The following is a 26,350-nucleotide window of genomic DNA, read 5'->3' as shown; positions in this document are numbered from 1 at the left end:
GGATCAAGGAGTGACGAGATTTGAGAGCATCACAAACGGGGCAGCGTCTTTTTTATCGGGGCTCGTCTTGACGACTTCCACTGCGGAATGATTCGAGCTTTTCTGGATCTTGCAAGCGTTCAGAAAAGTGGACCACGAAACACGATTTGGAACGAAAGGCATCGTCTTGATGAGCTCCTCGGCCTTTGCGAGCTGACCGCATCGACCGAGAATATCAACGAGACACACAAAGTGCTCGATCCCTGGAGCTAAGTTATACTCGCATCTCATCCTCTTGAAGTGCTTTCTACATTCTTCCAAGAGTCCCAAGTGACCACAGCCCGAGAGAATGCAAAGAAACGTGATCTCGTCGGGACCGAGGCCCTCCACAGCCATATCAAAAAGAAGATCTAGACCACTTTGCAGCTCGCCACCTAAAATGTAGGATGTGAGCATTGCATTCCACGACATTACCTCTCCTTGAGAAGTTCTTGAGAACAAATTCTTTGCTTGTATAATATGCCCGTGCTGTGCATACGCAACTATCAAAGTTGGCACTGTCACGTAGTCTTGGTTTGGCATCTTTTCAAACATAGCTCTAGCGTCTCCAAGATGCCCATTCCAGGCATATGCTGCTACCAAGGTGGTCCAAGAGATCGAATCTCTTTGAGGCATGTGGTCAAACATAAGTTTCGCCTCCTCAAGATGCCCGTTATGGGCATACCCCGCTAGCATAGCGTTCCATGCCACAATGTCGCGACGAGGCATTTCCCTAAACAATTTAAAAGCTTCCTCTACTTTCTTGTGCTGGGAAAAAGCAGTGATTAGGATAGTAAAAGCCGTGACATCACGACAAGGACTTAGTTCAAGAAGTTTTTGTGCTTCGGCAATATTCCCAACTTCGGCATATGCTAGTATCATAAGATTCCAGGACGCAGAATCTTTTCGAGGCATGGTATCAAAAAGTTCTTTTGTTTGATCCAAATTACCTAGCCGATAATACGCCGCGAGCATCGCATTCCAGGCAACGATATCTTTATGGGGCATCGTTTCGAACAGATTCGTTGATTGCTCAAGATCCCCGTTTTCGGCATATGCGGTCAACATGCTGGTCCACGCCACCACGTCCTTGACCGGCATCCGGTCAAAGAGATCTCTCGCCTCGCCAAGATGCCGCTGCTGAGCATATGCTGTTATCATTGCCGTCCACGTCACCACGTTGGGATCTGGCATCTTCTCAAAAATCCTTCTCGCTTCCTGGAGATTCTCATGTTTGGCGTAAGCGGTGATGATAGAGTTCCAAGCCACGCTGTTGGGTTGTGGAATCCCCTCGAAGATCTTCCGCGCTTTCTCCAGATGCCCGTTCTCGGCAAATGCCGCGAGAGCGATGTTCCAGGTGTAGCAATTGGGCTCGTGAATTTGATCCAGGACAATCCGGGCGTCCTCGATGCTGTGGCACTTGCCATACATTTCAATTAGGAGGTTTTTCAGGAAGCGATTGTTGCGATGCGCGCTGTGGATCACCAGCGAGTGGATCCGCCGTGCCTCGAGCAGATCCCTGGAGATAGCGCACGATTTGATAAGCTTGGCATAGTGTGCCGGGGCAAACTTCTCGTCCGGGCTCTCGATTCCACCGAGATTTGGGGCGCGCGCTACGACCATGGAGAAGAAGAAGACCACGTCAGCATCCCTGCCGAGTCATCGCCGCGTCGTGGGCCAGGTCATGTCCGCGTCAGCAATCCTGCCGAGTCATTGCCGCGTCTTGTGCCAGGTCAGAGTCCGCGTGGGAGTCCTTTTTCTTTGACATTTTTCTCCTTCACAGATTTAGGTTTTGGGTGTTTGGGGGAAGTCGCGGAGCCAATTTGGCAAGAGAATGGTGAGCTCTTCCTCTTTCTCTCTCTTTTCTTCGACTAAATCTTGGATTCCTGGGCTTTGCAGACGACATCCAAGCGACTGGCCGACAAGAAGATCCAGAAATTCCAGAAGAACATCTTCAAGCGGGGCGCGGTGCCCGAATCGAGCATCAAAAAGGGCAACGCGTACCCAGTTGGCCCAATTGTTCTAGGGTTCTTCATTTTCGTGGTCATCGGCTCAGGTAATCCATCGAGTGCTTGTCGATCGATCGATTTTGCGGTTCTAGAGTGTAGATCCTGACTCCGATTTGTATGCTCTGCGCAGCGTTGCTACAGATCATTCGGACAGCGTCCGGTGGCGGCCCATAGATCCAACGATGATCACTAGAGCCCGTTTAGGAAGAAAGTTGAATAAGTACTAAGGACTACCAGAATATGCTGTAGAACCTATTTAATGGACGGAAAATACTTTAGCATAAACCACGTCTTATAAACGTCCATGAGTGCTGCGTGAACCGTACTGGTTCTCATCCATCAGGGCAAGCAGCAACGCAGATTGAGCTTCAACAGCTCTAGCAAATTGGTACTTTGATCAATAGCAGGAACACTCTACTACCACTCACTTGCCAAATCTACAGGCACTACTAAGGGTAACAAGCCTTAGTAGATATATTGTTCCAAGCCTCTAACTAACAAGTGTTGCTTTGAATTGCAAATTGGGAAATAACTATAAGTGAACACAAATATAATATGCTTGAAAATTATAGTTATGCAAATTGCAATATTAGAAAATATCTTGAGAACATTTTTATTTAAAATTCTTTATGTTTCTTTGAAGACAAATTAAATTGGGTAATGCCACATTGCATGAGTAAGAATTAAAAAACATAATAATGTTAGTATAAAAACACTATTATGAAATGTAAAATTTGTAAAAACAATTAAAATATAAAATAGTTCATGTCAATAGTGTGTGTGGCTTTTGAATGAATAACCTTAAAATCAATAGCATAATCAAGCATGAATAATTGTCAATAAGGTATATTATTATGTTAAGTAAAGAGAATGAAGGTTCTTGTTCAAGCTAAAAATACTTCAAAAATAATTTATTCAATTTTTAATAATTAGCATGAATGAACTTTAAAACTAAATATAAATTTAATCATATATTTTGCTAACTCATGAAGCTTTATTTAGTGGCTATTTCCTTAATAGTCATACGGCATTTATTTAATGGTAAATACTCTTAATAGCTGTGAATTTTACAAGGATTATTTAATACAATATAACTTAAAATTAAAAATTATTTATTTTGAAATAATATTTATTTAGAATATATAGTTCAGACTTAACTAATGTTACAGTGAACTATAAGAATTTAAAACTGTGTGAAATGGTGTTAAATTTTAATAATAAAAATAAAAAATACTAGCTAAACTTATATTCCTAAACTAGCCATTTATACATGCATTATATTAGCTCCCAACTCTACTTTACAACTATTGGCTTGTTAACAATATAGCAAACCCCCCCATGAGTGATCCTCCAGCTAAGAAATATAGTTTATAGACAACACAACACACTCACCCCCCAAGCCTATACACAATATGGTAATGCCTAACTAATCATCCTAAACCCTGTAGAATAAAATAATTATGAGTGGAAAAACAACCTAGCTTACATTTACCATAACTTAATGGTCATAAATAATTGGTTAGTTTTGTAAAGCATCTTGACCATTTCATGTCAAACTTAGTTTTGTGCCCCATGCTAAGCAAATGATACAACATGTTTTCAAACTTAACTACAATTTAGAGAAACATATGATGCCATAGCTTTCAACCAACAACTCCATAATTTCAATTCATAGCCACATCCCCATTGCAACCTTTCATAATGACCACTAACGACTCTCTACTCACAGCTCCAACCAACCATATGACACTACTAAATTCAAACTTTTATGACACCACCACACTATTGCCATAACACCTTATCACAACTTACATTTTGATCAATCACCCATAGAGTGATTAAGAGTGGCAATTATGCCAAATGACTATAGCAAAATTTCATGCCACTACCATTATTGCTACTCCAACTCTTCATATGACTGTTATCAACTAAGACACCATCACCCTTCACAACATTGTATGAAGTAGGGGTTGTTGAGACAAAATATATAGGCAAACATATATATTTATTAATCAAAGGGATACAATACTTACATACTTCTTACCTTCATAAATTACACTAGTGAATATGCTATAACTTAACTTAACCTCAACCCTTAAACCTAAGTTTGATTTATAAACATTCAAATTGAGCCACTAGCAAGGATGTCTTTGTCAATAAATTTACTATCAAGTTGGTTGTGGATATGTGAGCAACTGAATTTCTCTCATTTAAATCCTTTCACATATAAAATAGCAAAATATTTTGAAGTGTATGTTGATGAATAGGGTTGAGGATTGCATTCCATGTGTTCTATGAATATCAAAATTTTTGTCTAAGTAAAATCTTCACATTCACAATGATTCCTTAACTATTTTAGTCACAATACTATACTCAATTTAATAGATGGAAAGTGCAACTTTTCTTTATTTTTAACTACACCAAAAAACAATAATGTTAAAAAATTTGAAATTGTACTTTATTATTGATCTTTGATTGTTAAAGTCCCTTACTAAATCCACATTCACCATCTTATATCATTTTTGAGAATCCATACTAATATCTTCAATCTTTGTGCATTGAAACTCCAAGTTGAGAGTGGATATTTGTTCTGTTGTAATATCTAAACAACTTACTGTTACTAAAGATATCATCACTCCTATAATATTTTGATATGAAAGAATTTGCATCTACCTTTTCTCCACTTCAGTACAAGATTCATCATCTTGAGAGATTTTATGAACTTGCAATGATGGAATATGAGTATATGATTGAGTGAAAAATTGCTAATATTCACTTAAAAACTTTTTAATATACTGGATTGAAAGTGTTCATGCCTTTTTGTTACAAGAATCTAAGCAAAACTTACCAAGATCTTTCATTTTCAACCATTTCACAAGTTATTCCTTAAACTAATATAGAGAGAGTGTTTTTTCTATCATAATTAAATCATCAATGTATACTCTAACCAAAATGTTTTTGTGACAAATATAAATGTTCCAATGTGCACAAACCCAACATTGGAAAAAATCTATTTAAAGTAGTATACTAAATTTACAAGGATTGTTTAAAACTATAGATGGATTATTTTAAATTAAACATATAAGTCTCTTTGCCTTCCACTTCAAAAGTATGAGGTTATTAAATGTATATTAATTGCTCAAATTCTCCATTTAAAAAATCATTCTTTTCTACTCTACAACTAAATAGTAATTGCAAGAACCAAATGTATGAAAACCATCTTAGTGCAAGATGAGTTGGAATTCTCTAGAGATTAATTTTCGTACTCTGTCCACTCAAAAAGTATGTAAGGTGCAAGCAAACTTGTGCTCCACATAATTAATCTAATTATGAAACTTATTGATCTTTTAGTTTATGAAAATCATTTTTAAGAAACAATAAAAATCATTAGTAATTAGAAAATGATAAAAATTTTCATTCAAGATTTACTTAGTGAAGCTCAATCTAGAATTAAAGTACCTTGAGTCTTGGCATTTTAGGAGAGGGATTTCTTCTTCATTTTACCCCATATACATGCTTCATAATTGTCCATTGTCACTCTATTGAGGGAGGGAACTTTATATATTAAAGAATTGACTTCCTTAACTTAATACCATCTAGCATGTGTAAAGCAAGCATGCCATAGATGAAAAATAGAAGCATCAGTGATATTTGTTATATTTACTAATACTTAAAGTTGTGAAGAGAGATAGTAAAGTCCTTTTTAGCAATTGTAAATCTTAGGAACTTGAAATCAACACTATTGCAGTGAAAACAAGAATAAACACTTTGACTTATAAGTTGAGAAACTAATAGCAAATTTTAAATTAAGCTAGGTATAAACAAAACACCTCTATAGACAAATTCATAAACAATAATATGTAAAGACTCACCATTAGCCATGCTTACATCTACTGAAAAATTTCTATATATTATTTTTTGTAAGAAAGCCTTATTTGCTATCATATAATACATTAAATCCAAAAGTTGCCCTTCTAACGCATTTTTAAACCAATACTAAATTTAGGCACAAAACACACATGGCCTTTTTTCTTACCTGCTTAATTGAGTGTACCACCTTTGATGGCTTGAAAGACCCTTTTTCTAATAATTGAGCTGCAATCATTGCTACAAACTTTTCTAAAGAGTTCTCTTTTGTGAATTCTCCAAATTACCCTCATAAATGTCAATGAAATTTATATAGTGCTGGATTTGTAATCCTAAATGTTGTTGTCTTGATTAAAGCTCTAAAATAAAAAATGCCCTTATAATATTTGCAAAGTTAGACTTTATACTATGTAATTTGTCCTCTAAGAGTGGTCATTTTCTTAATATACTTTGAAGCTTTCTTCATTACTTTTTATAATTTATCATTTGTCAAAATGTGTTTATTTTTAATGCTAATAACTAGTCACAATAAATTTAATGAAACACTTGTTATGCCTCAGCTGAAGTGGTGGCATTTTTTACTTTTAAAATATTCATATTTGACTCATTTAATCAAGATTATTCTTGTGGTGTTGTCAACATCTTTGAAATCCTCTACACTTTTCATATCTTATTGTTTGCTTTAAGGACCACTTCTTAAACTTTGCTTTATTTCCATTTTAATAGTGGCCACTCCTTTCCAATGGCTAACTTAAAACTTTTCTTCCTTTCAACAACAATTAAAAAATATTTAAAATCATTTTTATGGGATAAAAGAAGTTTTAATCCCTCAAATCCACTAGATTTTCCCATTATTTACAAATTAGTATCCCTTGTTCTAATAGCCCCTTGGCAACCTCCTCACCACTTACAACACTGGCTTAAAAAAATATTCTTTCTAATTTTACTTTTTTAATACCAAGAATATACAGCTGACACACATATGTATTAATCAAAGGGATATAATCCTTATGTACTCCCTTTATAAGTCATGGTGATGACTATGTTCCAATAGGGGCATTGATCAAGAGTAGGAAGTATTATAATTATAATCTTCTTCAAAATGACACTTTTAAATCTCTTGATCTCACGTTCATAGTGGGCACTGTGTGACCATGTATCTAATATATAAATGAAAGAATATTTTGCATGGCTTTATATGCAAAAACAATTCTTGGAATATTTTCTTTAGACTTTAGAAAATGAAAACTCAAACCATACTAAATCCTAGAAGATGGTGTCATGCTTGATGTTGTGGCTGGACACACTGGAGAAAAAGAAATAACACCCTCAAATGGACAAGAATTGGAAACCCCATACAAAAATATTTATGTTATACTTTGGTCAACTGTGTAGTTAGTGATGCTACTAAGTTTACTTCTAGACAGAGGCACACTAGTTTTGAATGCCATGTATGAAGCAATGGAAGAGCCCATCTTCTAGCACAACCTGGTGAACTACTCAACACGAGGCCCTTCTAAAGCATATTCTGGTGAGTATGCTTAAGTATATTCGTTTTGCATATGCTCAGTTTTGATTTCTTATTGGCTAGGGTTCTTAGGAAGAACGCGCTTTCAATCCGGAGCCAGGGATCCAAATTCATGGGCAACAGTAGCAGCAGAAGAAGACGACGCCACCACCACCACCAGCAGCATCCGCCAGGTCCGATCTATCCCCCGCTCCCTCCTCCTCCGCCCGGCTATCACACCGAGGTCGCTCCTTGCCCCCATATGGTCTCACCATACTACTATCGTCCTCCTCGCCCCGGGAGCTATTTCTTCCAGCAGCAGCAAGGATATTACGGGCCTCCAGCGCCACCGCCTCCTCCGCCAAGGCTTCCCGCTCCTCCTCCCCAGCTCTTCCTGCCAGCGCCGCGGACTCCCCTGCCTTGGAATGGATCTACTGCCATTGTTCCAAGCTCGTCAGCTCCAGCTCCAGCTCCAGTGCCCGTTCCAGAGTACCAGACCGCCAACACGGTCAGGAACGAGGTAAATCTCAACAAAGGAACGCTGCGGCTCGAGAGAGACGAGGCCATGCCTGGCAATCATGTCGTAGCATTCTCGTTCGATGCCACCACTTCTGGAAGGTATGCAAACATCAATTTTTTCCCTTCTTGCATAGCTAGAACTTGCCTGGGAGTTCTTATCTTGCCTGGATTCATGGTTTGGTTGCCTGGGCTCATGGATTCATGCGAGTTCTTATCTTGGCTCTACTGATTAGATTAGATTTCTTGGTCGGTGGCCTGTATTCGTTTTCTAGAGTTTCGCAAGACAACTCCTCCGTTTTTCTAACGTTTTTTTTTTTTTGTTACAGTATCACTGTGTTCTTCCTGTCAAAGGAAACTTCCAATGGTAGCGTGGTATCTCTCAGTAAGATGTTTCCAGCGCCTACCAGGCACCACTTCAAGAGTGGACTGGGCCAGAAGTTTAAGCAGGAATCTGGCCTCGACTTTTCTCTCATCGACGAGCAAGATCTCTCGCAGCTCGGCACGGACAACGTCTACCCTCTCATCATCCGGATCGAGACGACTCCAAAGAATCCACCACCCGACGCTGCCGAATCCCCCGAGCCCGTGGGTGGAGCACTCAAGAAGTGGATCCACTGTCAACAGACGTATGCCGTGATACGAAAGATTGAAAGAGACGGGGACGAGGGTGAGCTCCAAGTTCGAGTTGTTAAGCAGATCATCTGGGTGGATGGCGTTCGCTACGAGCTCCAGGAGATTTTCGGGATTGGTGGCAGTGAAGCGAGCAACAACAGCAGCGATTCTTCTGGGAAAGAATGCGTGATTTGCTTGTCCGAGCCCAAGGACACGACTGTCTTGCCGTGCAGGCATATGGTAAGTTCTTCGATTGGTTTGTTCTACTTTGGTTCTAACTTTGATTCGTTTTTTTTTTTTTTTTTCTCAGTGTATGTGTAGCGATTGTGCCAATGTGTTGAGACACCAAACAAATTTATGCCCGATTTGCAGATGCCCGGTTGAAGAACTTCTACACATCAAAGTTTGAGAAAGAGAGGTTTTGTCTTTCGTGTATGTAATGTAAATAAAGAGCTTGACAATTGGTTTTCGACACGTGGCGTTGTAGAGTTTTAGGGTTTAAGCGAGGCGGGATTTCTTCTCCCTCGAGGCGCTTGATTCCACGGCGATGCAGTTCTTGGCGGATTTTGCCGTGGATTTCGATCAATGTCGGAATCTCCGGTGAGAAATTTCGCGAAATCTTTGCTTCGATTGACCAAATTTCGTTTCTCAGGCTCGGCGGCGAGGATTTGGTATCAAGGATGCGGCTTGGTTGGAGGGATTTGTCCTTCGGCTACTGGAAAGATCATACACAGTAAGTTGTTTCCTTGGATGATCGTCGAGAGAATTTTAGAATGGACTTTTTCAAACTTGTTTTTAGTTGAGTCGACACGTAGCGTGCTAGTAATACTTAATACTTAGCCCCTTTCTCTCACATTTTGTTCTTGGTGATGCTTAGCGCTTCGCATGACGACTTCCACCGCCAGTGATAAGCTTTCTTTCGATGGGATTGTTGGGTTTTTTGTGGAGGCTGGTGTGGTCCAGCTTCGTCTTCAGGTAGCCGGGAGTTTTGGTATTTTTTTCTACGATATGAATTGTGTGCTGCGTTGCTAGGTGTGGAAGACAAAGCTCGCTGCATTGGGAGGAAAGATAGAAGATCACGTAACAAAACAGCTGACTCATGTCTTTGCTGTTTCTTCGCAGCACTTGGACCAGAGCAAAGATTGGAAGAGATTGAAACGGCTGAAACGGCTTAAAGTGGTGAGTTCCTTATTTCTTGCTGGATATGTTTCTTACATTCTCTTTTTCAGTCATTTTTGAAATACGACTGGCTGGAAGACTGTCTCAAGGCAGGGCAAAGGTTACCTGCAGAGTCTTACAATTTGTTTCAGGATTATCATGGTGCCTCAGCTGAAGAATCCGCTGGCACTGGAACTGATTGCACCGCGACTGACGAGAGTGCTACTGAATCCTTAAACTCAGACACTGATGCTGCCATCAGTGATACTAAACGTGAAGAATGGAGGTCTGCACTCGTATTCCCAAAGGAACCTGATGATTCCACGGGGCAAAATGAGGTAAGCGGCTCTTTTTATTGGTCTCGTGTTTGATATCTAGATTGTGTAACAGATTTATGCTCCTCCAAACCTCAACCAAAATATTACAGGCCCTTTTGGAGAACTCCGGGACATATACAAAAACGGTGAGCATTTCTGTTGGCAAGAGTACATCAAAACGTTCATGAACTTTTTTCAGGTCTTGGAGACAACAGAAGATCTTATAGCTATCACAAGGCGATATCCTATCTGGAAAAGCTACCATATCAAGTTACGAGTGTAGATCAAGTGAAGAATGCTCCATCAATCGGAAAGTCGCTACAGAATCACGTACGTATTTACTTCTTTTTCGTGTTTCATGTTGTCGGTTCACAGATCCAGGAAATTCTATCCACTGGGAAACTTTCAAAACTGGAGCATTTTAGAGACGATGAAAAGGTGCGTTTGTAAAAGCTGTAATTCTGAAGACTTGACATCCTGAGATTTACAGGTGAAAACTGTTTCTCTTTTCGGTTCAGTGTGGGGGATTGGGCCATCGAACGCTTTGAAATATTACGAGAAAGGTCATCGTTCCCTGGAGGACTTAAGGCATGACGAGTCACTTACACGTACCCAACGGCTTGGGCTGCAATATTTCGAGGATATCAACGCAAAAATTCCACGCAGCGAGGTATCCAATTTAGAGATTTGTTCTCCCGAGTGACATTTCGTTCTAGGCGAACTACGTGGAAAATCTGGTGCAAGAAATTGCTAGTGCTATTCAACCCGGGGTATATGTTTTTTCACTCGGCTTATCCTTGCGTTGTAGATATCCGTTGTTTGTGGAGGTTCTTATAGACGTGGGAAGTCGCTGGTAGGGGATATGGACATGATTGTCACTCACTCGGATGGCACAAGGTCTGCTTACGTTGTTATGAGTTTTGACTGAAAGTTTTCTGCAGTCACAAGGGATTTCTGAGGCGCTTAGTCCAACGACTGAAAGACATTGATTTTCTCACCGAAGACTTGCTGATTGGTTACCACGAGGTAGAAATAACACTTCCCTGTGCTAATGAGATGAACAACATTGCAGGAACTGAACGATGACGCTGTGGATACTTACTTTGGGTTATGCAAGTATCCGGGAAGAGAGCAGCGGCATCGTATTGATTTTAAGGTTTGTGTTTCAAACGATCTTTTGATTATCACAGATTCTACTCAGGTGTACTCTTGGGAGCAATATCCATTTGGTCTCATTGCTTGGACTGGCAACGATGTTCTAAACAGAAGGTACATACGTAGCGTTAACGATGAGAAATAGCATTGCGACTTTTGTTGTTTCACAGGCTGCGAATTCTAGCAAATGAAAAAGGATACAAACTAGATGATACTGGCTTGTATAGAACAATTTTGTATGAGAAGCACAAGCGTCACAAGGTTAGTAAACTGTTTACATGCTTCTCTATGGAAACAAGCTTCTCCTATCTTCAGGTTGATAGCAAAGGTGCTCGAGTCATCTGCAAGAACGAGAAAGAAGTCTTTGAGTTCGTAGGTCATCCTTGGTTGGAGCCCAACGAGAGGAACCTTTGAAAAATCTTCCAGAGGTGACCTTTTTCGTTGTTATGAATTGTCAGATAAAACTTGTTGAAATGTATGGCAGGACCGGCGACTTGAAGCGAGCCAGAGAAGTCTTTGATTCCATCAAAGACAATGCCAGAGACTCTTTCTCGTGGGAGACTCTCCTCTACGCCTACTGCCGCAACAAAAACTTGAAAGAGTCCAGGCAGACCTTCGAGCAAATGCCCGTCAAAACTCTCGTCGCCTGGAACATGATGCTCACTGCAAACGCTCGTAATGGTGAGCTGCCCGAGGCTGAGCGACTGTTTGAGGAAATGCCCGGACGAAACATCGTCTCGTGGACGTCCATGCTCGCAGCGTACGCTATTAACGGGGAATTCGAGCTTGCGGCGAGGTTCTTCTCCGCCATGCCCGAGAAGAACTTAGTGTCATGGAATTCGATGCTCTCGATCCGCTCAAAACTTGGCGATACTGACGCTGCGAAGGTTTTGTTCGATCGAATGCCGCAGTGGAGTTTAGTCTCGTGGACGTGTTTGCTTTCGGCAAATGCCGAAGGTGGCGAACTCTTACACACAAAGCTGGTGTACGACTCCATGCCGGAGGTGGATATTGTCTCTTGTACGGCTATCATGGGAGTTTATGCTAACCATGGCTGCTTTGATGAAATCGCGGTTGTTTTTAATGCAATGCAAGAGCGGGATATCATCGCATGGAACGTTCTTCTTCTTGCAAATGCCACAAATGGGCAACTTTTCGAATCTGAAAGAATCTTTAATTCCATGCCAGAGAGAAGCTTGTCTTCGTTCACTTCGCTACTGGGGCTATATTCCAATGATGGTTTAGTTCAAGAGGCAGAGAATCTTTTTAACTCTATGCCAGAGAGGGATTCCATTGCCTGGAACGCAATGCTCGCGGCATATTCCCAAACAGGGAATCTAGAACTCGTCAAGTGTACGTTTGACCAGATGCCAGTCCACGACGTTGTGTCGTACACGTGCATGATGGGAGCATATTCGCAACATGGGAATCTCGACTACGCAGTGGACCTGTACGAAAGAATGCCCTACCGGGACTCGAGATTGTACGACTTAATAACTTGGACATATGCCCACAATGGGCAAATGGATCTAGCAAAACGTACACTGTACGAAGCTCCAGAGAAGACAATGCCGACGTGGAACTCCGTACTACTAGGATATACCTACAACAGACATGTTTTCCACGCCGAGATGCTCTTCCGTGCAATGCCCCAAAGGGACCTTGTGACGTGGACTGCCTTGCTGGCGGCATATGCCCAAAATGGGCATTTTTACCACGCACGCTATCTTTTTACTCTAATGAATTTCGACGTGTCACCGGACTCTATTTGCTTTGTTTTGCTGCTAATTTCCACTAGCTACATTGGACAGCTCTCCATAGCAAGGAGTTTCTTTCTTTCCATGGTTTTAGACTTTGGCATCTCTCCATCTAAGCAACATTATAGCGCTATGATAGATCTCCTGTCTAGGGCCGGCCACGTGGAGGGCGCACAAGAGCTCGCGCGGACGATGCCCTACGTCCCAGAGGCGGTAGAGTGGCGATGCGTGCTGTTTGGAAACATCCAAGGATATTCCGCTAGCGCGGGTGATTATTCCGCCACCGTCTCGGCATATACCGTTAAATGCCGTAAGCTTTGAGCAGGATATCTCCAAAATTTGCGTGTTTGTGTGGAGGAGGTGAAGGCGGCTCCAGGGCTCCGGTAAGCGCTCGCCTGCCAATCCAAAGCTCTTGCGCTGGCCGCGCTCTCGCGGATTGGCGACGAGGTTTTGGTTAGATTTCGTGCGTTTCGGATTCTAGGGTTTTTGGATTCTCGCGGCCGCTTGCTGTGCGCGTGAGTAATCGGTGAATTCCAGCTGCTGTGCGCTGCTTGGATTGCGGCGTTTCCTGCTCGAGGCATTTGTGTGGTGGCACGGTTTCCTGCACAGAGCATTGATTTTTTCGTGTTTTTTTCTTTGCTGGACTTAATATTTTTTCTCTGGTTTGCTTTCTTCGCTGAAAGTCTAAATTTCTTCTCTGCTTTTGGTTGCTGGTTTGATTCCTTTTGCGATTTTTTTTCTCGAACTCAAGATTTTTTGTTTTGCAGAAACCAAGATCTTCCAATAAGTCGAGAAACATGGCAGCCGGAGCACTTTCTCAGTCTCCAGCCCTGTCGGCTGGGATTCGCAGCGTTCCCGCAAGCCGGCAACAAAAATCCAGTAGAACAAGAAGAGGTACTGTGAGTATGATAAGAGGCTCGAATCATGGCCAAGTCCGAGCGGCCTTTATCACGAGAACGAGGACGCTACAAACGTATGTCGGCATGCGAAAGCCAAGTCCCTTGGATTCTCTAGCAACGAGCACTTGCAAGGATTGGAACTCAGTGGTTTCAAGTGTTTCCACCAGCGGGGGAAGAGGTGCTTCTCGTGGTGTGGTTGTCGCTATGTTCGAGCGCTTCACCGAGAAAGCCATCAAAGTTATCATGTTGGCACAGGAGGAGGCTCGCAGGCTGGGACACAATTTTGTAGGCACTGAACAGATTCTTCTGGGTCTTATCGGAGAAGGGACCGGTATCGCTGCCAAGGTTTTGAAGTCCATGGGAGTTAATCTCAAGGAAGCTCGGGTGGAGGTTGAGAAGATTATTGGAAGGGGAAGTGGTTTTGTTGCCGTGGAGATTCCTTTCACTCCTCGCGCAAAGCGTGTATTGGAGCTTTCTCTCGAAGAAGCACGCCAGCTGGGTGAGTGGTCGTCTTGCTTGAAAGCTTTTGCAGCTCACAACGTGTTATTCTTTTGTCTTTTGTCTCACAGGACACAATTACATCGGGTCGGAGCATTTGCTTCTTGGACTTCTGCGAGAAGGAGAAGGTGTGGCAGCTCGTGTGCTTGAAAACCTGGGAGCTGATCCTGGAAACATTCGGACGCAGGTAAACCTAGCTAATTGAAGTAACAAGAAAAAACATTCGTGTTGTTTTTCAGGTTATTCGAATGGTCGGAGAGAGCACAGAGGCTGTTGGTGCGAGTGTCGGCGGAGGTAGCAGTAGCAACAAGATGCCAACGTTGGAGGAGTATGGCACGAACTTGACGAAACTAGCAGAAGAAGTAAGTGGCCGTGTCTGGAAAAGTTGTCAAGTAGCTCAAGTTTTTATTTTTTGCACAGGGTAAACTAGATCCCGTGGTGGGAAGGCAGCAACAAATTGAGCGTGTTACACAAATTCTTGGTCGTCGGACGAAGAACAACCCTTGTTTGATTGGAGAACCTGGCGTTGGAAAGACTGCAATTGCTGAAGGTCTTGCGCAGCGAATTGCGACAGGAGACGTTCCTGAAACTATTGAAGGGAAAAAGGTTCTATGCAATTTCTTTGAAAAATTTCCTTGCATATTGACTTTGAATATTTCAGGTCGTTACATTAGACATGGGACTGCTTGTTGCCGGGACAAAGTACCGTGGAGAATTTGAAGAGCGTCTGAAGAAACTCATGGAAGAAATTAAGCAATCCGATGACATTATTCTTGTTATCGATGAGGTGCATACTTTGATTGGAGCTGGCGCTGCTGAAGGAGCCATCGATGCGGCCAATATTTTGAAGCCTGCTCTTGCTCGTGGCGAACTTCAGGTAAATATTTGTATCGTGAAACTTGTGCTAATTCCAGTCTTTGCTAGTGCATTGGTGCTACGACCATTGACGAGTACAGGAAACATATAGAGAAGGATCCCGCCCTGGAAAGACGATTCCAGCCAGTTAATGTGCCGGAGCCCACCGTCGACGAAACCATTCAAATTCTCAAAGGACTGCGAGAGCGGTATGAAATCCATCACAAGCTACGGTACACAGATGAGGCGCTTGTCGCCGCTGCTCAGCTGTCTTACCAGTATATCAGCGACCGTTTCCTTCCGGACAAGGCCATTGATCTTATCGACGAAGCTGGTTCTCGCGTCCGACTGAGACACGCACAGGTGACGCTGTTTTTAGTCTTGGATATCGCAACTCACACGTTTTCTGTTTCTTTCTTTCTGTAGCTGCCTGAAGAAGCCAGAGATCTTGACAAGGAACTCAGGCAAATCACCAAAGAGAAAAACGAAGCTGTGCGTGGACAAGACTTTGAGAAGGTCCGTCGTCTTTACTTAGACCATTTTATTTTACATGGTAGTTGACTGATTTTTATTCTGGCAGGCTGGCGAGCTGAGAGATCGCGAGATGGAGCTCAAGGCACAGATCTCAGCCATCACCGAGAAAGGAAAAGAGAAGTCTAAGGCAGAAACCGAAGCTGGCGAAACAGGTCCCTTGGTCACAGAGGCCGATATCCAGCAGATTGTGTCAGCATGGACAGGCATTCCCGTGGAGAAAGTCTCAACCGACGAGTCGGACAGGCTGATGAAAATGGAGGAGACGCTCCACCAGCGCGTCATTGGACAGGACGAGGCAGTGAAGGCGATCAGCCGAGCCATCCGCCGCGCTCGCGTCGGCCTCAAGAACCCGAACCGTCCCATTGCAAGCTTCATTTTCTCCGGTCCTACCGGTGTTGGAAAGTCGGAGCTCGCAAAGGCCCTGGCGGCGTACTACTTCGGCTCCGAGGAGGCCATGGTCAGGCTCGACATGAGCGAGTTCATGGAGAGACACACGGTGTCAAAGCTCATCGGCTCGCCTCCGGGATACGTTGGCTACACAGAGGGAGGCCAGCTCACAGAGGCCGTGAGGAGGCGTCCTTACACCGTGGTGCTGTTCGACGAGATCGAGAAAGCTCACCCGGACGTGTTCAACATGATGCTCCAGATCCTGGAGGACGGGAGGCTCACGGACAGCAAGGGACGAACGGTGGACTTCAAGAACACACTGCTGATCATGACCTCCAACGTGGGAAGCAGCGTGATTGAGAAGGGTGGCGGCGGCATTGGCTTCCAGCTCGACTACGGCGAGAAGGACAGCAGCTACAACCGGATCAAGACGCTGGTGAACGAGGAGCTCAAGCAGTACTTCAGGCCCGAGTTCTTGAACCGTCTGGACGAGATCATCGTGTTTAGGCAGCTGACCAAGACGGAGGTGAAGGAGATTGCGGATATCATGCTCAAGGAGGTGTTTGAGCGGCTCAAGAAGAAGGAGATCGATCTCCAGGTGACGGAGAGGTTTAGAGACCGGGTGGTGGACGAGGGATATAGCCCGAGCTATGGAGCTCGGCCGCTGCGAAGGGCGATCATGAGGCTTCTCGAGGATAGCATGGCCGAGAGGATGCTGTCCGGGGAGGTGAAAGAGGGCGATTCGGCGATCATAGATGTGGACTCTGAAGGAAACGTGACGGTGCTGAACGGAACTGCTGGAACCGCATCGAGCTCGAGCATTGAAGCTCCTGCTGGAGTTGCTTAAAACTCTCCCTTTTTTTTTCTTTTTTCTTCTTTTTTCCTTTTTAGCGAGATCCCTTGGAAGTGGGAGAAGTGTATAAACAGTATTACTATTATTATTGGCAATTGCAGTAAAAACCAAGTAGAATGTTATAAAATCAATTGGTCTTTCTACTCTTAGACTTAATGAAATTTATTTAAATATTCTAGAATATTCTACCATTTAACAGTTGTTATTCATTTAGATTAATTTTGTATTTATAATTTATAAACTTTCTTAAACACTTTCTAGTATATTCTGATTTATTTTACCATATTTCATTAATTAAATTATTAAATAATAATTAACAAGCCTTGATGCATGCAATAGCAAATTATTTTATAAAATATAAAGTACAAGAGGAATTCATATTAAATTGCACAATTCTTATTTGGTCCATATTCGTAAAATTCAACAGTATGATCGACATGTTTGTAACAACCCGTAAAAGACCACCAATCCCAGCCACCCCAACCAGTAGTGGTGTATTTTGCTGTACCAATAAAAACTATTGCTTGCAAATCATCACTGTCTATTTGAAAATCATCTGTTTCTTCTATTGGATTTGGAGTTATTGCTTCTTTGAAAGACTTTGATTTGTTATATATAAATATATTAGCATTTCCTTTATGTTTAGATCTGTAATAATCTAATTTACAAGTCATTATTTTTTTCCAATCAGTATTCCAACAGTGATTAAATCCTTGAGAAAGAGTAACAATTATAAAACTTGTATATAGTAAAAGTGAAATAAAACTAAATAAATAAAACTTTGGAAATGCCATGGGCGGAAAGCATGAATAAGTTGTATTTGTATATAATAAAAATATTAAACTAATAACAAAAGCATATATACCATTTATGAAAAACAGTGTATATGAATTATATAGACACGTGTAAAAATCTTTCTCCTATGGTTCTCAGTAGGTTTAGAACAACAGATTTTAATACAAATAAACATTATAAAATCTTGCAGTGTTTAGAAGTTTTCTAGCGCCAACAACTAAAATCCAATTACGAAAAGATTGACCAATGTTAATGTGAAGTCTTTCTTAGGACTAGGCAGCTCTAAACTTAGTGATAGTGCTGGATGCTGGGAGTATCATTGAAAACTTGGAGAAAGCTAACTGGAGATTCTTGGTGCTTACAAGTATACTCAAAACTTGACATAAAATCTAGCAAGGGACGAACGAATCAAATGGAATAAATTCATTTGTGCTCTAGCAATCCATCTACAAATTAATCCACTTAACACTTTCGTATATGGAGTTGATTCCTCACCCAATATTCCTTTTACATATGTTAACAACTAGTCACCGAACGAACTAGTGGATCATAGAATTTTGACCGACGTGGAACATTGCGAAGCAGCCACGTGGATTCCTCCGACACCAAAGGGTCAAAATGTCGCGTGAGATTTTCATTTTTAGGTCAGAGCGTGAGGCGGTCTCAGCGGGTCTCGGCGATGGCGGCAGTGCAAGTGGGATCTTCCAGCAGCGGCGGATTTGCGAGCAGCTCGTGCCGGGCGCAGCAATCCAGCGTCGGTGCCAAGCGCAGCATCCACTTCACGGTAGGGAAATTTGGGCAAGATGTGGCTAGATCTGAGCTTCCTCTCTCGTCTCTTTCGCAGGCTTCCACAAGTTTCTTTGGGAAGAGGGACTCGCTGAGGATAAAAAATGGGTTTTCCAGGCCGGGAAGAGGTCCGTGTCACATTGTCAAAGCTCAGAGTGGAAGAAGTAGTGCCACTTCCATGGTCGGTCCTTGGGAGCCCGAGTCGCCCATCGGCCAGTTCCTAGTCTCGCTGCTCCAGAGCCATCCTCATCTCTTCCTAGAAGCAGCCGAGCAGCACATCCAGCAGCTTGCCGCTGATAAGAACGCCGCGGCTGAGAAGTCGACCAATTCTTCCGACTCAGAGCTCGTCCTCTACAAGTAAGTTTCTCTCTTACGTAGAAAAGAGAAGTTTGTCAATGGAAAGACGTAAGCCAACTCTCTCTTCTATTTTTCTTTCTCAGGAGAATCGCGGAAGTTAAAGAACAGGAGCGCCAGAAAGCGGTCGTGGAAGTGATCTATTCTCTAGTCGTCCAAAAGTTCCTTGACTCGAGGCTGGCTCTGGTTCCCAAGATTCCGAGCCTCCCCGCGAACCAAAAGGTGGACAGCAACTGGCAATCCGTGCTGGGCGACATGGAATCGATCCACTCGGCCGAGGTTCTTGAGGTCGTGAGAGACCACCTCGGGATGATCCTCGGCCGCCCCTCGCCGCACTACCAAGAGCCATACACTCTGGTCCAAGCCAGCAAGATGAAGATCGGCCATCTCTATGCGGCGACGGTGGTGTTTGGCTACTTCCTCCGGCGTCTCGACCAGAGATATCAGCTCGACCTGAGCATGAAGAAAGCTCTGAGCAGCGACAAACACGAGGACGAAGAACAAGGAGTGGAGTCAGGGCCGGGAGTGTCCGAGGAGCTCGACTTTAAGACTGACGCAGAGGGAGAGAAGCTGGCGGCCGAGGCAAACGCGGCAGTGCAAGCGATGCAAGCGGCAAAATCGTCGACCACTCGAGGCGGGCTTGGAGGATCCGGAGTTTTCCCGCAGCTGGGATGGAAGCCGAGCAAGCTCAAGAGCTATGTCATGTCGCTGGACCCGGAGAGCTTGCAGAGGTTTGCGACGCTGCGTTGCAAGGAGAGCTTGGACGTTGTGGAGAGGCAGACACAGGCGCTGTTTGGCAAGCCCGAGGCGGAGATCGCCCCGGATGGATCCGTGGTTTTGCTCGCCGGTGACTCGTTTACCATCAGCTTGTCCGGGCTGAGGAGATTGGTGACGGAAGCGGTGGTGTTTGGGAGCTTCTTGTGGGACGCCGAGGCTCACGTTGATTCTCACTACAACTTGGTTGGCTAAGATGTCTGTGACACTCCCTTGAACTTGGAGTTTGTAGTAATCTGTATTGGAGCTTGCGAGCACCAGCTTCTTTTTCAAACTGTGTTGATTGAATGCAAAACAAGTTACATCTTTGGAATGCCCTTATATATATACTCTAGCAAAAATCTAGAATTTAATTTTGCAATTTTAAAAATGAATTTTCTGGCAAATAGTAGACAGGTAGACAATTATATAAATTTAAATATACCTTAGAAAACATGATATGGTATTTTACTAATTCAATTCAAGATTTAAAAAGTCATTAACTACATATATATTAATAATACCTACTTTTAGTTACACAATTTTTCTTAAATCTGCTTAAAATCTTAGTGCTTTAGATTTATTCACATCAATACTGAATCTATATTAATAAAAAATTTAGTAATTCTTTTTTTACTTTGTCCAAGTAGTAATATATTACTGTTCTTAAAATCATAAAGCATAGTGAGAGGGATAAATTAAGATTATCAAGACTCATAATACAAAGGATGGTTCATGTTGTCTTGGTATGACAATTAAGACTATTCTAGCTATATATGTATAAATATCAAAATTGCCAAAAAATATTGATACATTTTTTGATTTTACTAGCATTTCTTGAGAAATAATTTTCTTCTAAGCTTAAAAAAATCCAATACAATTACCATACATAGAGAGAGAATAATAACAGAAAAATAAAAACAAGAGACAGCTGGTGTAGTGACTTAAGAAAGTGTTAACAATGTTTTTTTGTCCTTTATTGTTGAAACTTCATTTAAATCATAGTCCATTTCCATTTAACAACGAGTGTAATAGACATATAAAATTCTCTTCAAATATGGGATTAGTAAAGTTTTGTTCATTCATCCTTATTTTGGTATTAGGATTTACATGTTCTATAATCTTTACTATTGCTCAGACTTTTGACCATTGTTGGAATCCTGTAAATATGAAAAGTTCTATGATGTGTAAATTAGATTATTACAACTCAAAACTCAAAGAAAATAAGGTAAATATTTTTATATATAATCAAGCAAATGAGAACGACTTCAAGGAAAAAACAGATCCAAATCCAATAATAGAAAGTGATGACTTCTCCATGGGTTATGAAACTTATCATGTAATAATTTTTACTGGTGCAGCAAAATATACCACTACAGGTTGGGGCGGTTGGTATATGTGGTCCTTCAGAGGTTGTTTTGAACATGCTAAACATACTGTTGAATTTCATGAATGTTCATAAGTTCTTAGTAAAATTTCTGGAAATGAATAGTAAATAATAACATTCCCAAGGCAGGAAGCTAGTTTTGGATTTAATTGTCAAGACAAAAGCCACTCTCATGCTCCAATACAAGTCAATCCATCCCAGCCGCGGGAAAACTCGACTCCTCTCAAGAGCTTGATGATTTTGCCACTTACACTGCCGTGTTTAGAACATGGTGCTGACAATCTTCAGTCAAAACGGCAGCCAAGGATCATCCGTGGTAACCTTGGATCCATGGATTTTACATGTTGCCGTGCACGGATTGACAGTTGCCGTCCACCTTCTCGTTCACTGTGAGGCTCAGGATCTCACCAGGCCAGCCTCGGGTCGAGGAACTTTTGGACGACTAGAGAGTACAGATCAATTCCACGACCACCTTCTGGCGCTGTTCTTTAACTTCCGTGATTCTCCTGAGAAAGAAAAAGTGAAGAGCGAGTTGGCTAAGTCATTGACAAACTTCTCTTTTCTATGTACGAGAGAAACTTACTTGTAGAGGACGAGCTCTGAGCCAGAAGAACTCGATGACTCCTCAGCCACGGTGATTTTATCAACGGGAAGCTGCTGGATGTGCTGCTCGGGTGGCTCCATTGGCAAGATGAGACCAAATGGCAGTGAAGAGTTTTTGTCGTACTCCGTTTTTCCTTGCTTCTTTGGTTCAAAGCCTGCAAATCCCTAGATTATAACTTCGTTTTGTTTGCCGATATTCGTTCGTCTAGCTGCCAAACTCTATGTGTGCTTTGCAAAGCATTGCTTCTCCTTTGACTTGGTATAATCCCTAGTGTGTCAGGATGCGATACTCCCTAACCATCAAAACCTTGTGCTCATCCAAATCTGCAAGAGCTAACCAATAGAGTTTAGGGGTTGTATGTATATTTGGGTTTAGAGACCTTTTTTATATTTTCTTTTGGATTGCTATAAGGCAAGTTGCTATAGTGGTATGCATCCTCAAATGTAACTCCATCATAAAGGTGTCAATTTGTAACCAAATTTTTTTCACTTCATAATGCTTTATAAGAATGTTGGAAATGGCTAAGAGAAATTCTTAATTTTAAATGACAACAATTGAATTATCAAATGCAAAGTGGTGAGAATCTTGGAAACAAGACTTTAATATATAATTTTGATAAGCCAAAGCAATTTATTCCAAAATTGCTCATCACTATCACTCATATATCCATTCTACATTTGCAATGAAGATATCTCTTAATCTATTATTGTTTTGAATATCTTCTTTATAAGCATAAAACTCTAATCCCCACTACTAATATTGCATCCACTTGTAAACTATGTAAGTTTCATCCCTCTAAAAGTATCTAAGAGCACTTTCTTAATAACTCCTTTCTTTATTAAATTTTTTTGAAAGAATAAGGAGAGTCTTCGATAAAGTTAGAATTGGAATTATTCTAAAATGAGGACTTTTTGCTCTCAATAAAGAACTCTCATTTTTAGTTTTTCATGAAGATGAAAGAAACTTAATCACAAGCTATCATCTAATGAGGAACAATAGATTAGAATAACACCTTCATTAAACTTTGCTCAACCACTCATTTTTCATGACTTCCATCAAGAATGTAGAAAAGGAAAGGTATAGGAGAAAAGAAAAAAAGAAATTAATGATGCTTAATGATCATGCAGCAAGCATCAATGAATCTTATAAAGCAACTTAGTAAAGTATAAAACATAAATCATGGAAGAGATCATTTGAAGTTTTACATTAGAAATATGAAGTTTAGTATTCTATTTCCTCTCTTGTCATTTTTTGTGCGGTGAATATAAATGTATTTTCACTTGTGGAAATCCTTATAGTGCGGTTCTTTAGAAGAATTTTGAGGAGCAATGATGTGATTGAGAATATATCTTTTGATAAAAGAGTTAACAATGATCCTATTGATTCTTCAACCTCTCTTCATATTATCATAACATCATTGTGTTTAAAATTGGTGGCTAATATCACATCATGCCTTGTGTTTTGAGAGAAAAAGAGAGGAATTTCTAATTTTTATATTTTTTAAAGAAATAAATGTAAACAACCAAAGGGAACAATTTGAGAAATGATCTATAGAGGTTCAAATATAGAAAAAAGGGCCCATGAACAAAAATACATTTTCTTTTTTAATTGGTTAAGGTAGATAGGTTTAAAACATTTGGTATTAGAGTGGGGTTTTATGTCCAACTTTATTAATTGGTTAGGGGATTCACACCATATATTGAAATTGACATTTAATTTTAAAGGGTAAAGTTAGTTTCAAGTCCCACTTTGTTAATTGGCTAAAGAAATCATACCACATGTTGAGATTAACATTTGGTCCTAAAAGGTAGGGTGTCAAGAGACAAATCTAATTTTGTTAGTTGGTTAGAAGAATCATATTATATTTTGAGATTAACATTTGATCTTAAGGGGTAGGATGTTAAAAGATGGGTCTGACTTTATTTATTAATTAAGGGATTACACCACATATTGAGATTAACATTTGGTTTTGAGGGGTAGAGTGTCAAGAGAGTGGGGCTCTCAAGAGAGTTGTGGCTATTAACTTTCTTTCATAAGAGCGTGAACTTAGATTATAAACAATTAAAAGGAACAACTCAAAAGACTATAGGGGTTTAAATATAAAGGGAAAAAATATATTATAAGCAATTAAAGGGAATGACTTAAGTGACACTTCCTGTTAAACACCATCCTGATTCATTCTTTCTCCGCTTACCTGGCAATGACATGGCATCAGCCCTTCTTTTTGTTTTATCTCCAACGCACTCTCTCTCCCGTCTGTTGCTGCTGCGCACTCCCACCCGCGGCTATCGTCTATACACAGCTCCCACCCACCCACTCGCCCTCACAGCTCTTGCCCACACTCCCACCTGCCCCCGCACATCCACCCACGCCCAGCATGCGCCCTAAAATTACTTCCACGTGGCCACAGCCCCAACACTTAGCCAAATTTCAATCAGCACACGTGTGGATGCCTTTCTACGTGCTTTACGTGGCCAATGAGTGTCATGGATGACCATTAGGAGTGGTAAACTTATGAAATCTTCTCACTAATTTGAATATATGCAATGTAAGTATGTAAAGAGTTTGTTTTTTTATTTATTATTTGCTAAGATTGAGTTTTTCGTTTAAAGAGCTTTTCTTTCTTGTCTTCCTCTGCCTAGTAAAAGAAGTTGCTTCTAGACTACTAGAAGTTTTTCTTTTACCTGTAATTCTTTCCACCAAAGGTTTTGCTCGTTTCAAGGATGTACCATAACTATCAACACGCTGTTGAAATTCTGTTGTAGGATGAATAAGATCATTTGGCCTAGCTTTAAAAGTTGCAACCTTCTACTGTATTATTTCTAAATCTTCATCAACCATAGATAAAAAAGCTTCTTCATCAAAAAGATCTTGTAAGATATCTATCATCTTTTGCTGTAATATCGCTTTTGTAACTTTTGATGGAGTGATATCTTCCTGCTCAAAGTTCATATCAATATTTAAAATTTACTTAGTGTAAATTACCTCTATAGTAGTCCTTAGCTGAATCTCTTGTTGATGCTGTATATTTTGATGGATATCTTCCTGCTCAATATTCATATATATTAGTATATAAAATATGCTAGTTTACCTCTAATGTAGTCTCCAATTGAATTTCTTACTCATGATAAACATTTTGATAAATGTTTTCTTCCTGCTCAAATTTTTATAAGTATTTCAAAATTTTCATTAATAAGTGAATTACCTCTGTCATAGCTTCCAAGTCAAGTGCTTCAAAATCTTGATAACGATAAAATAAGTCATCCAACCCAAGTTCTAAAATTGCATGTGATTGTGATGGTTGAACTTCATAACTAGTTGTAGTCCAATCGGTTTTTTCTCTTTGTTTTAACATAATAACTTTTGCTTGATGCTTGCAAAAGTTTTCTTTGGTTGGACAATTACACTAAGTTGAAAAAGCCCAATCACTGTGGCCTTCACCTCCGACAACAAGATACCATATAGCTAGATTTGAAGAGAATTGTACATAGGATTTGTGAGTATTGTCCTTATCGAATTTTACTTGAGAGTCGTTAATATTTCTTGCTTTAACAATCACACCATCGATTAGTTTTTCATATATATGGTTTCGGACAAAACCATGATTTTTGCAATAACTAGTAAACCAGTACCTTGCATGAACCTTAGTAGTAAGTTGATGAATTGCCCAATCCATCCTTTGATTGTGAGCATATTTTTTTTCAAACAAGAGTATAGCTTTCATATTTGTATGGAATGCCTCAATCGAACTATTTGTTTCCTTGTTAGCATGAGGGAAATTTCAAGCAGTAACAACCCACATATCTATCAAATATAAATTAAAATAAATTATAAAAATTAAAATATTAATTCACTTACCAACTTTATCCTTCCATTCATCTTAAAAATACTTGATAAAGGCTACTTCATTTTGAAAATCCACCTCAAAATGTTCAATAAGTTGTTTAATTTCAGCTCACATAATATTATCATCATGAAAAGTTGCATGAATTGAATAATACATAATATCTCTAAAACGTTTCCATATTTCCATCCTAATATCCCAAGATTTCACTTTACAAATAATATGTTTAAGCCAATTCCTCCTTACATGCCAAATATATAATAATATTTGACAATCAAATGTAGCTCTATATAGAAGAAAACAATTAAATTATTTTATATCAAATTAATTACCTTATAGCATTAATCTTTGCTTCAGCATCATTAATCATTATCGCCTGTGGTTTCTAATTTGGCATGTGTTCTAAAACTTATTTTTTAAGAGCTATCATCCAATTCTTCATATGTTCTCCTTTCTCACTAGAAGTTAAAACCCATACAATTGGAATATCATTTCCATGATAATCAAAAGCAAGCATGGTGTATAATGGGAATTGTAAATTATTAAATATTATTCACTTAAAAATTAATGAAAATTTTACCTTGTAGCGATTAATTCCAAAAGTTGCATCAAGACTCAATAAATTATTATTTGAAAAGTCCACCATCTTTTGTAGTTGCCAAGTTGTCTAAATCCCAATAGTAAAACAATCTTTACCTCAATCACCTTCTTGATAGAAAAATATTTTCTCGGGATTTGTGTTCTTCCAAATACGTACACTCTGTGCATCATTTTTATGTAATCGATAAGTTGGAAGTGAATACTTCCTATGCAAATTGTTGATATCCCGCATAGTTAGAAAATCATCTCAATGAGGAGGTTCACCAGCTGACTTGTTCCTTC

At 40.5% G+C, this 26,350-nt stretch overlaps 7 protein-coding genes across 9 annotated transcripts; 6 read left to right on the top strand and 1 right to left on the bottom strand.

Annotated features, from left to right (window-relative positions):
* Positions 1–3: 3 nt before the first annotated feature.
* Positions 4–1,641, bottom strand: LOC112344744 (pentatricopeptide repeat-containing protein At4g02750-like). Its single transcript, XM_024670073.1, has one exon. The coding sequence runs from the start codon at positions 1,639–1,641 to the stop codon at positions 4–6; it is 1,638 nt and encodes a 545-aa protein (XP_024525841.1).
* Positions 1,642–1,774: 133 nt separating this feature from the next.
* Positions 1,775–2,312, top strand: LOC9660520 (probable stress-associated endoplasmic reticulum protein). Its single transcript, XM_002965269.2, has 3 exons — positions 1,775–1,855; positions 1,918–2,074; positions 2,158–2,312. Exons 1-3 carry the CDS (start codon positions 1,853–1,855, stop codon positions 2,199–2,201), a joined length of 204 nt encoding a protein of 67 aa, XP_002965315.1. The 5' UTR covers positions 1,775–1,852; the 3' UTR covers positions 2,202–2,312.
* Positions 2,313–7,436: 5,124 nt separating this feature from the next.
* LOC9660519 (probable E3 ubiquitin-protein ligase LUL2) lies at positions 7,437–9,002 on the top strand. The gene is made up of 3 exons (XM_002965268.3): positions 7,437–8,019; positions 8,247–8,772; positions 8,843–9,002. Exons 1-3 carry the CDS (start codon positions 7,457–7,459, stop codon positions 8,939–8,941), a joined length of 1,188 nt encoding a protein of 395 aa, XP_002965314.2. The 5' UTR covers positions 7,437–7,456; the 3' UTR covers positions 8,942–9,002.
* A 24-nt stretch (positions 9,003–9,026) lies between these two features.
* Positions 9,027–11,754, top strand: LOC9660518 (DNA polymerase lambda). Of its 2 annotated transcripts, none has more exons than XM_024669972.1 (17): positions 9,027–9,132; positions 9,185–9,265; positions 9,410–9,507; positions 9,565–9,711; positions 9,762–10,028; positions 10,081–10,153; positions 10,207–10,337; positions 10,383–10,445; positions 10,498–10,677; positions 10,724–10,777; positions 10,816–10,904; positions 10,949–11,033; positions 11,125–11,163; positions 11,209–11,276; positions 11,333–11,423; positions 11,478–11,590; positions 11,647–11,754. In XM_024669972.1, exons 3-16 carry the CDS (start codon positions 9,418–9,420, stop codon positions 11,574–11,576), a joined length of 1,476 nt encoding a protein of 491 aa, XP_024525740.1. In that variant the 5' UTR covers positions 9,027–9,132; positions 9,185–9,265; positions 9,410–9,417; the 3' UTR covers positions 11,577–11,590; positions 11,647–11,754. The 2 variants fall into 2 exon arrangements, with proteins under 2 accessions (XP_024525740.1, XP_024525739.1); XM_024669971.1 differs by having other exon boundaries at positions 11,080–11,163.
* Positions 11,636–13,240, top strand: LOC112344743 (pentatricopeptide repeat-containing protein At4g02750-like). Its single transcript, XM_024670072.1, has one exon. It carries the CDS (start codon positions 11,636–11,638, stop codon positions 13,238–13,240), a length of 1,605 nt encoding a protein of 534 aa, XP_024525840.1.
* Positions 13,241–13,308: 68 nt separating this feature from the next.
* Positions 13,309–17,076, top strand: LOC9660517 (chaperone protein ClpC1, chloroplastic). Of its 2 annotated transcripts, none has more exons than XM_002965266.2 (9): positions 13,309–13,434; positions 13,687–14,317; positions 14,388–14,503; positions 14,556–14,678; positions 14,737–14,922; positions 14,978–15,193; positions 15,241–15,534; positions 15,598–15,687; positions 15,752–17,076. In XM_002965266.2, exons 2-9 carry the CDS (start codon positions 13,717–13,719, stop codon positions 16,937–16,939), a joined length of 2,814 nt encoding a protein of 937 aa, XP_002965312.1. In that variant the 5' UTR covers positions 13,309–13,434; positions 13,687–13,716; the 3' UTR covers positions 16,940–17,076. The 2 variants fall into 2 exon arrangements, with proteins under 2 accessions (XP_002965312.1, XP_024525729.1); XM_024669961.1 differs by having other exon boundaries at positions 13,317–13,445.
* Positions 17,077–18,395: 1,319 nt separating this feature from the next.
* On the top strand, positions 18,396–19,971 carry LOC9660516 (UV-B-induced protein At3g17800, chloroplastic). Its single transcript, XM_024669977.1, has 3 exons — positions 18,396–18,524; positions 18,585–18,883; positions 18,967–19,971. The coding sequence occupies exons 1-3, from the start codon at positions 18,420–18,422 to the stop codon at positions 19,847–19,849; spliced, it is 1,287 nt and encodes a 428-aa protein (XP_024525745.1). The 5' UTR covers positions 18,396–18,419; the 3' UTR covers positions 19,850–19,971.
* Positions 19,972–26,350: the final 6,379 nt, after the last annotated feature.

This window comes from Selaginella moellendorffii, unplaced genomic scaffold (genome assembly GCF_000143415.4).
Source record: "Selaginella moellendorffii unplaced genomic scaffold, v1.0 SELMOscaffold_5, whole genome shotgun sequence".
Lineage (NCBI taxonomy): Eukaryota > Viridiplantae > Streptophyta > Lycopodiopsida > Selaginellales > Selaginellaceae > Selaginella > Selaginella moellendorffii.
Note: the sequence above shows the minus strand (reverse complement) of the source record. Positions and strands in the feature narration are given on the sequence as shown.

Coding starts and splice junctions, on each gene's coding strand:
- LOC112344744 (XM_024670073.1), bottom strand. CDS start 1,641: ATGGTCGTAGCGCGCGCCCCAAATCTCGGTGGAATCGAGAGCCCGGAC.
- LOC9660520 (XM_002965269.2), top strand. Junction 2,075..2,157: donor TTTCGTGGTCATCGGCTCAG/GTAATCCATCGA, acceptor TGCTCTGCGCAG/CGTTGCTACAGATCATTCGG.
- LOC9660519 (XM_002965268.3), top strand. CDS start 7,457: ATGCTCAGTTTTGATTTCTTATTGGCTAGGGTTCTTAGGAAGAACGCG. Junction 8,020..8,246: donor GATGCCACCACTTCTGGAAG/GTATGCAAACAT, acceptor TTTTTGTTACAG/TATCACTGTGTTCTTCCTGT. Junction 8,773..8,842: donor TCTTGCCGTGCAGGCATATG/GTAAGTTCTTCG, acceptor TTTTTTTCTCAG/TGTATGTGTAGCGATTGTGC.
- LOC9660518 (XM_024669971.1), top strand. CDS start 9,418: ATGACGACTTCCACCGCCAGTGATAAGCTTTCTTTCGATGGGATTGTT. Junction 10,154..10,206: donor CCGGGACATATACAAAAACG/GTGAGCATTTCT, acceptor AACTTTTTTCAG/GTCTTGGAGACAACAGAAGA. Junction 10,446..10,497: donor ATTTTAGAGACGATGAAAAG/GTGCGTTTGTAA, acceptor TGAGATTTACAG/GTGAAAACTGTTTCTCTTTT.
- LOC112344743 (XM_024670072.1), top strand. CDS start 11,636: ATGTATGGCAGGACCGGCGACTTGAAGCGAGCCAGAGAAGTCTTTGAT.
- LOC9660517 (XM_002965266.2), top strand. CDS start 13,717: ATGGCAGCCGGAGCACTTTCTCAGTCTCCAGCCCTGTCGGCTGGGATT. Junction 14,318..14,387: donor CGAAGAAGCACGCCAGCTGG/GTGAGTGGTCGT, acceptor TTTGTCTCACAG/GACACAATTACATCGGGTCG. Junction 14,679..14,736: donor TGACGAAACTAGCAGAAGAA/GTAAGTGGCCGT, acceptor TTTTTTGCACAG/GGTAAACTAGATCCCGTGGT.
- LOC9660516 (XM_024669977.1), top strand. CDS start 18,420: ATGGCGGCAGTGCAAGTGGGATCTTCCAGCAGCGGCGGATTTGCGAGC. Junction 18,525..18,584: donor AGCGCAGCATCCACTTCACG/GTAGGGAAATTT, acceptor TCTCTTTCGCAG/GCTTCCACAAGTTTCTTTGG. Junction 18,884..18,966: donor TCAGAGCTCGTCCTCTACAA/GTAAGTTTCTCT, acceptor TTTCTTTCTCAG/GAGAATCGCGGAAGTTAAAG.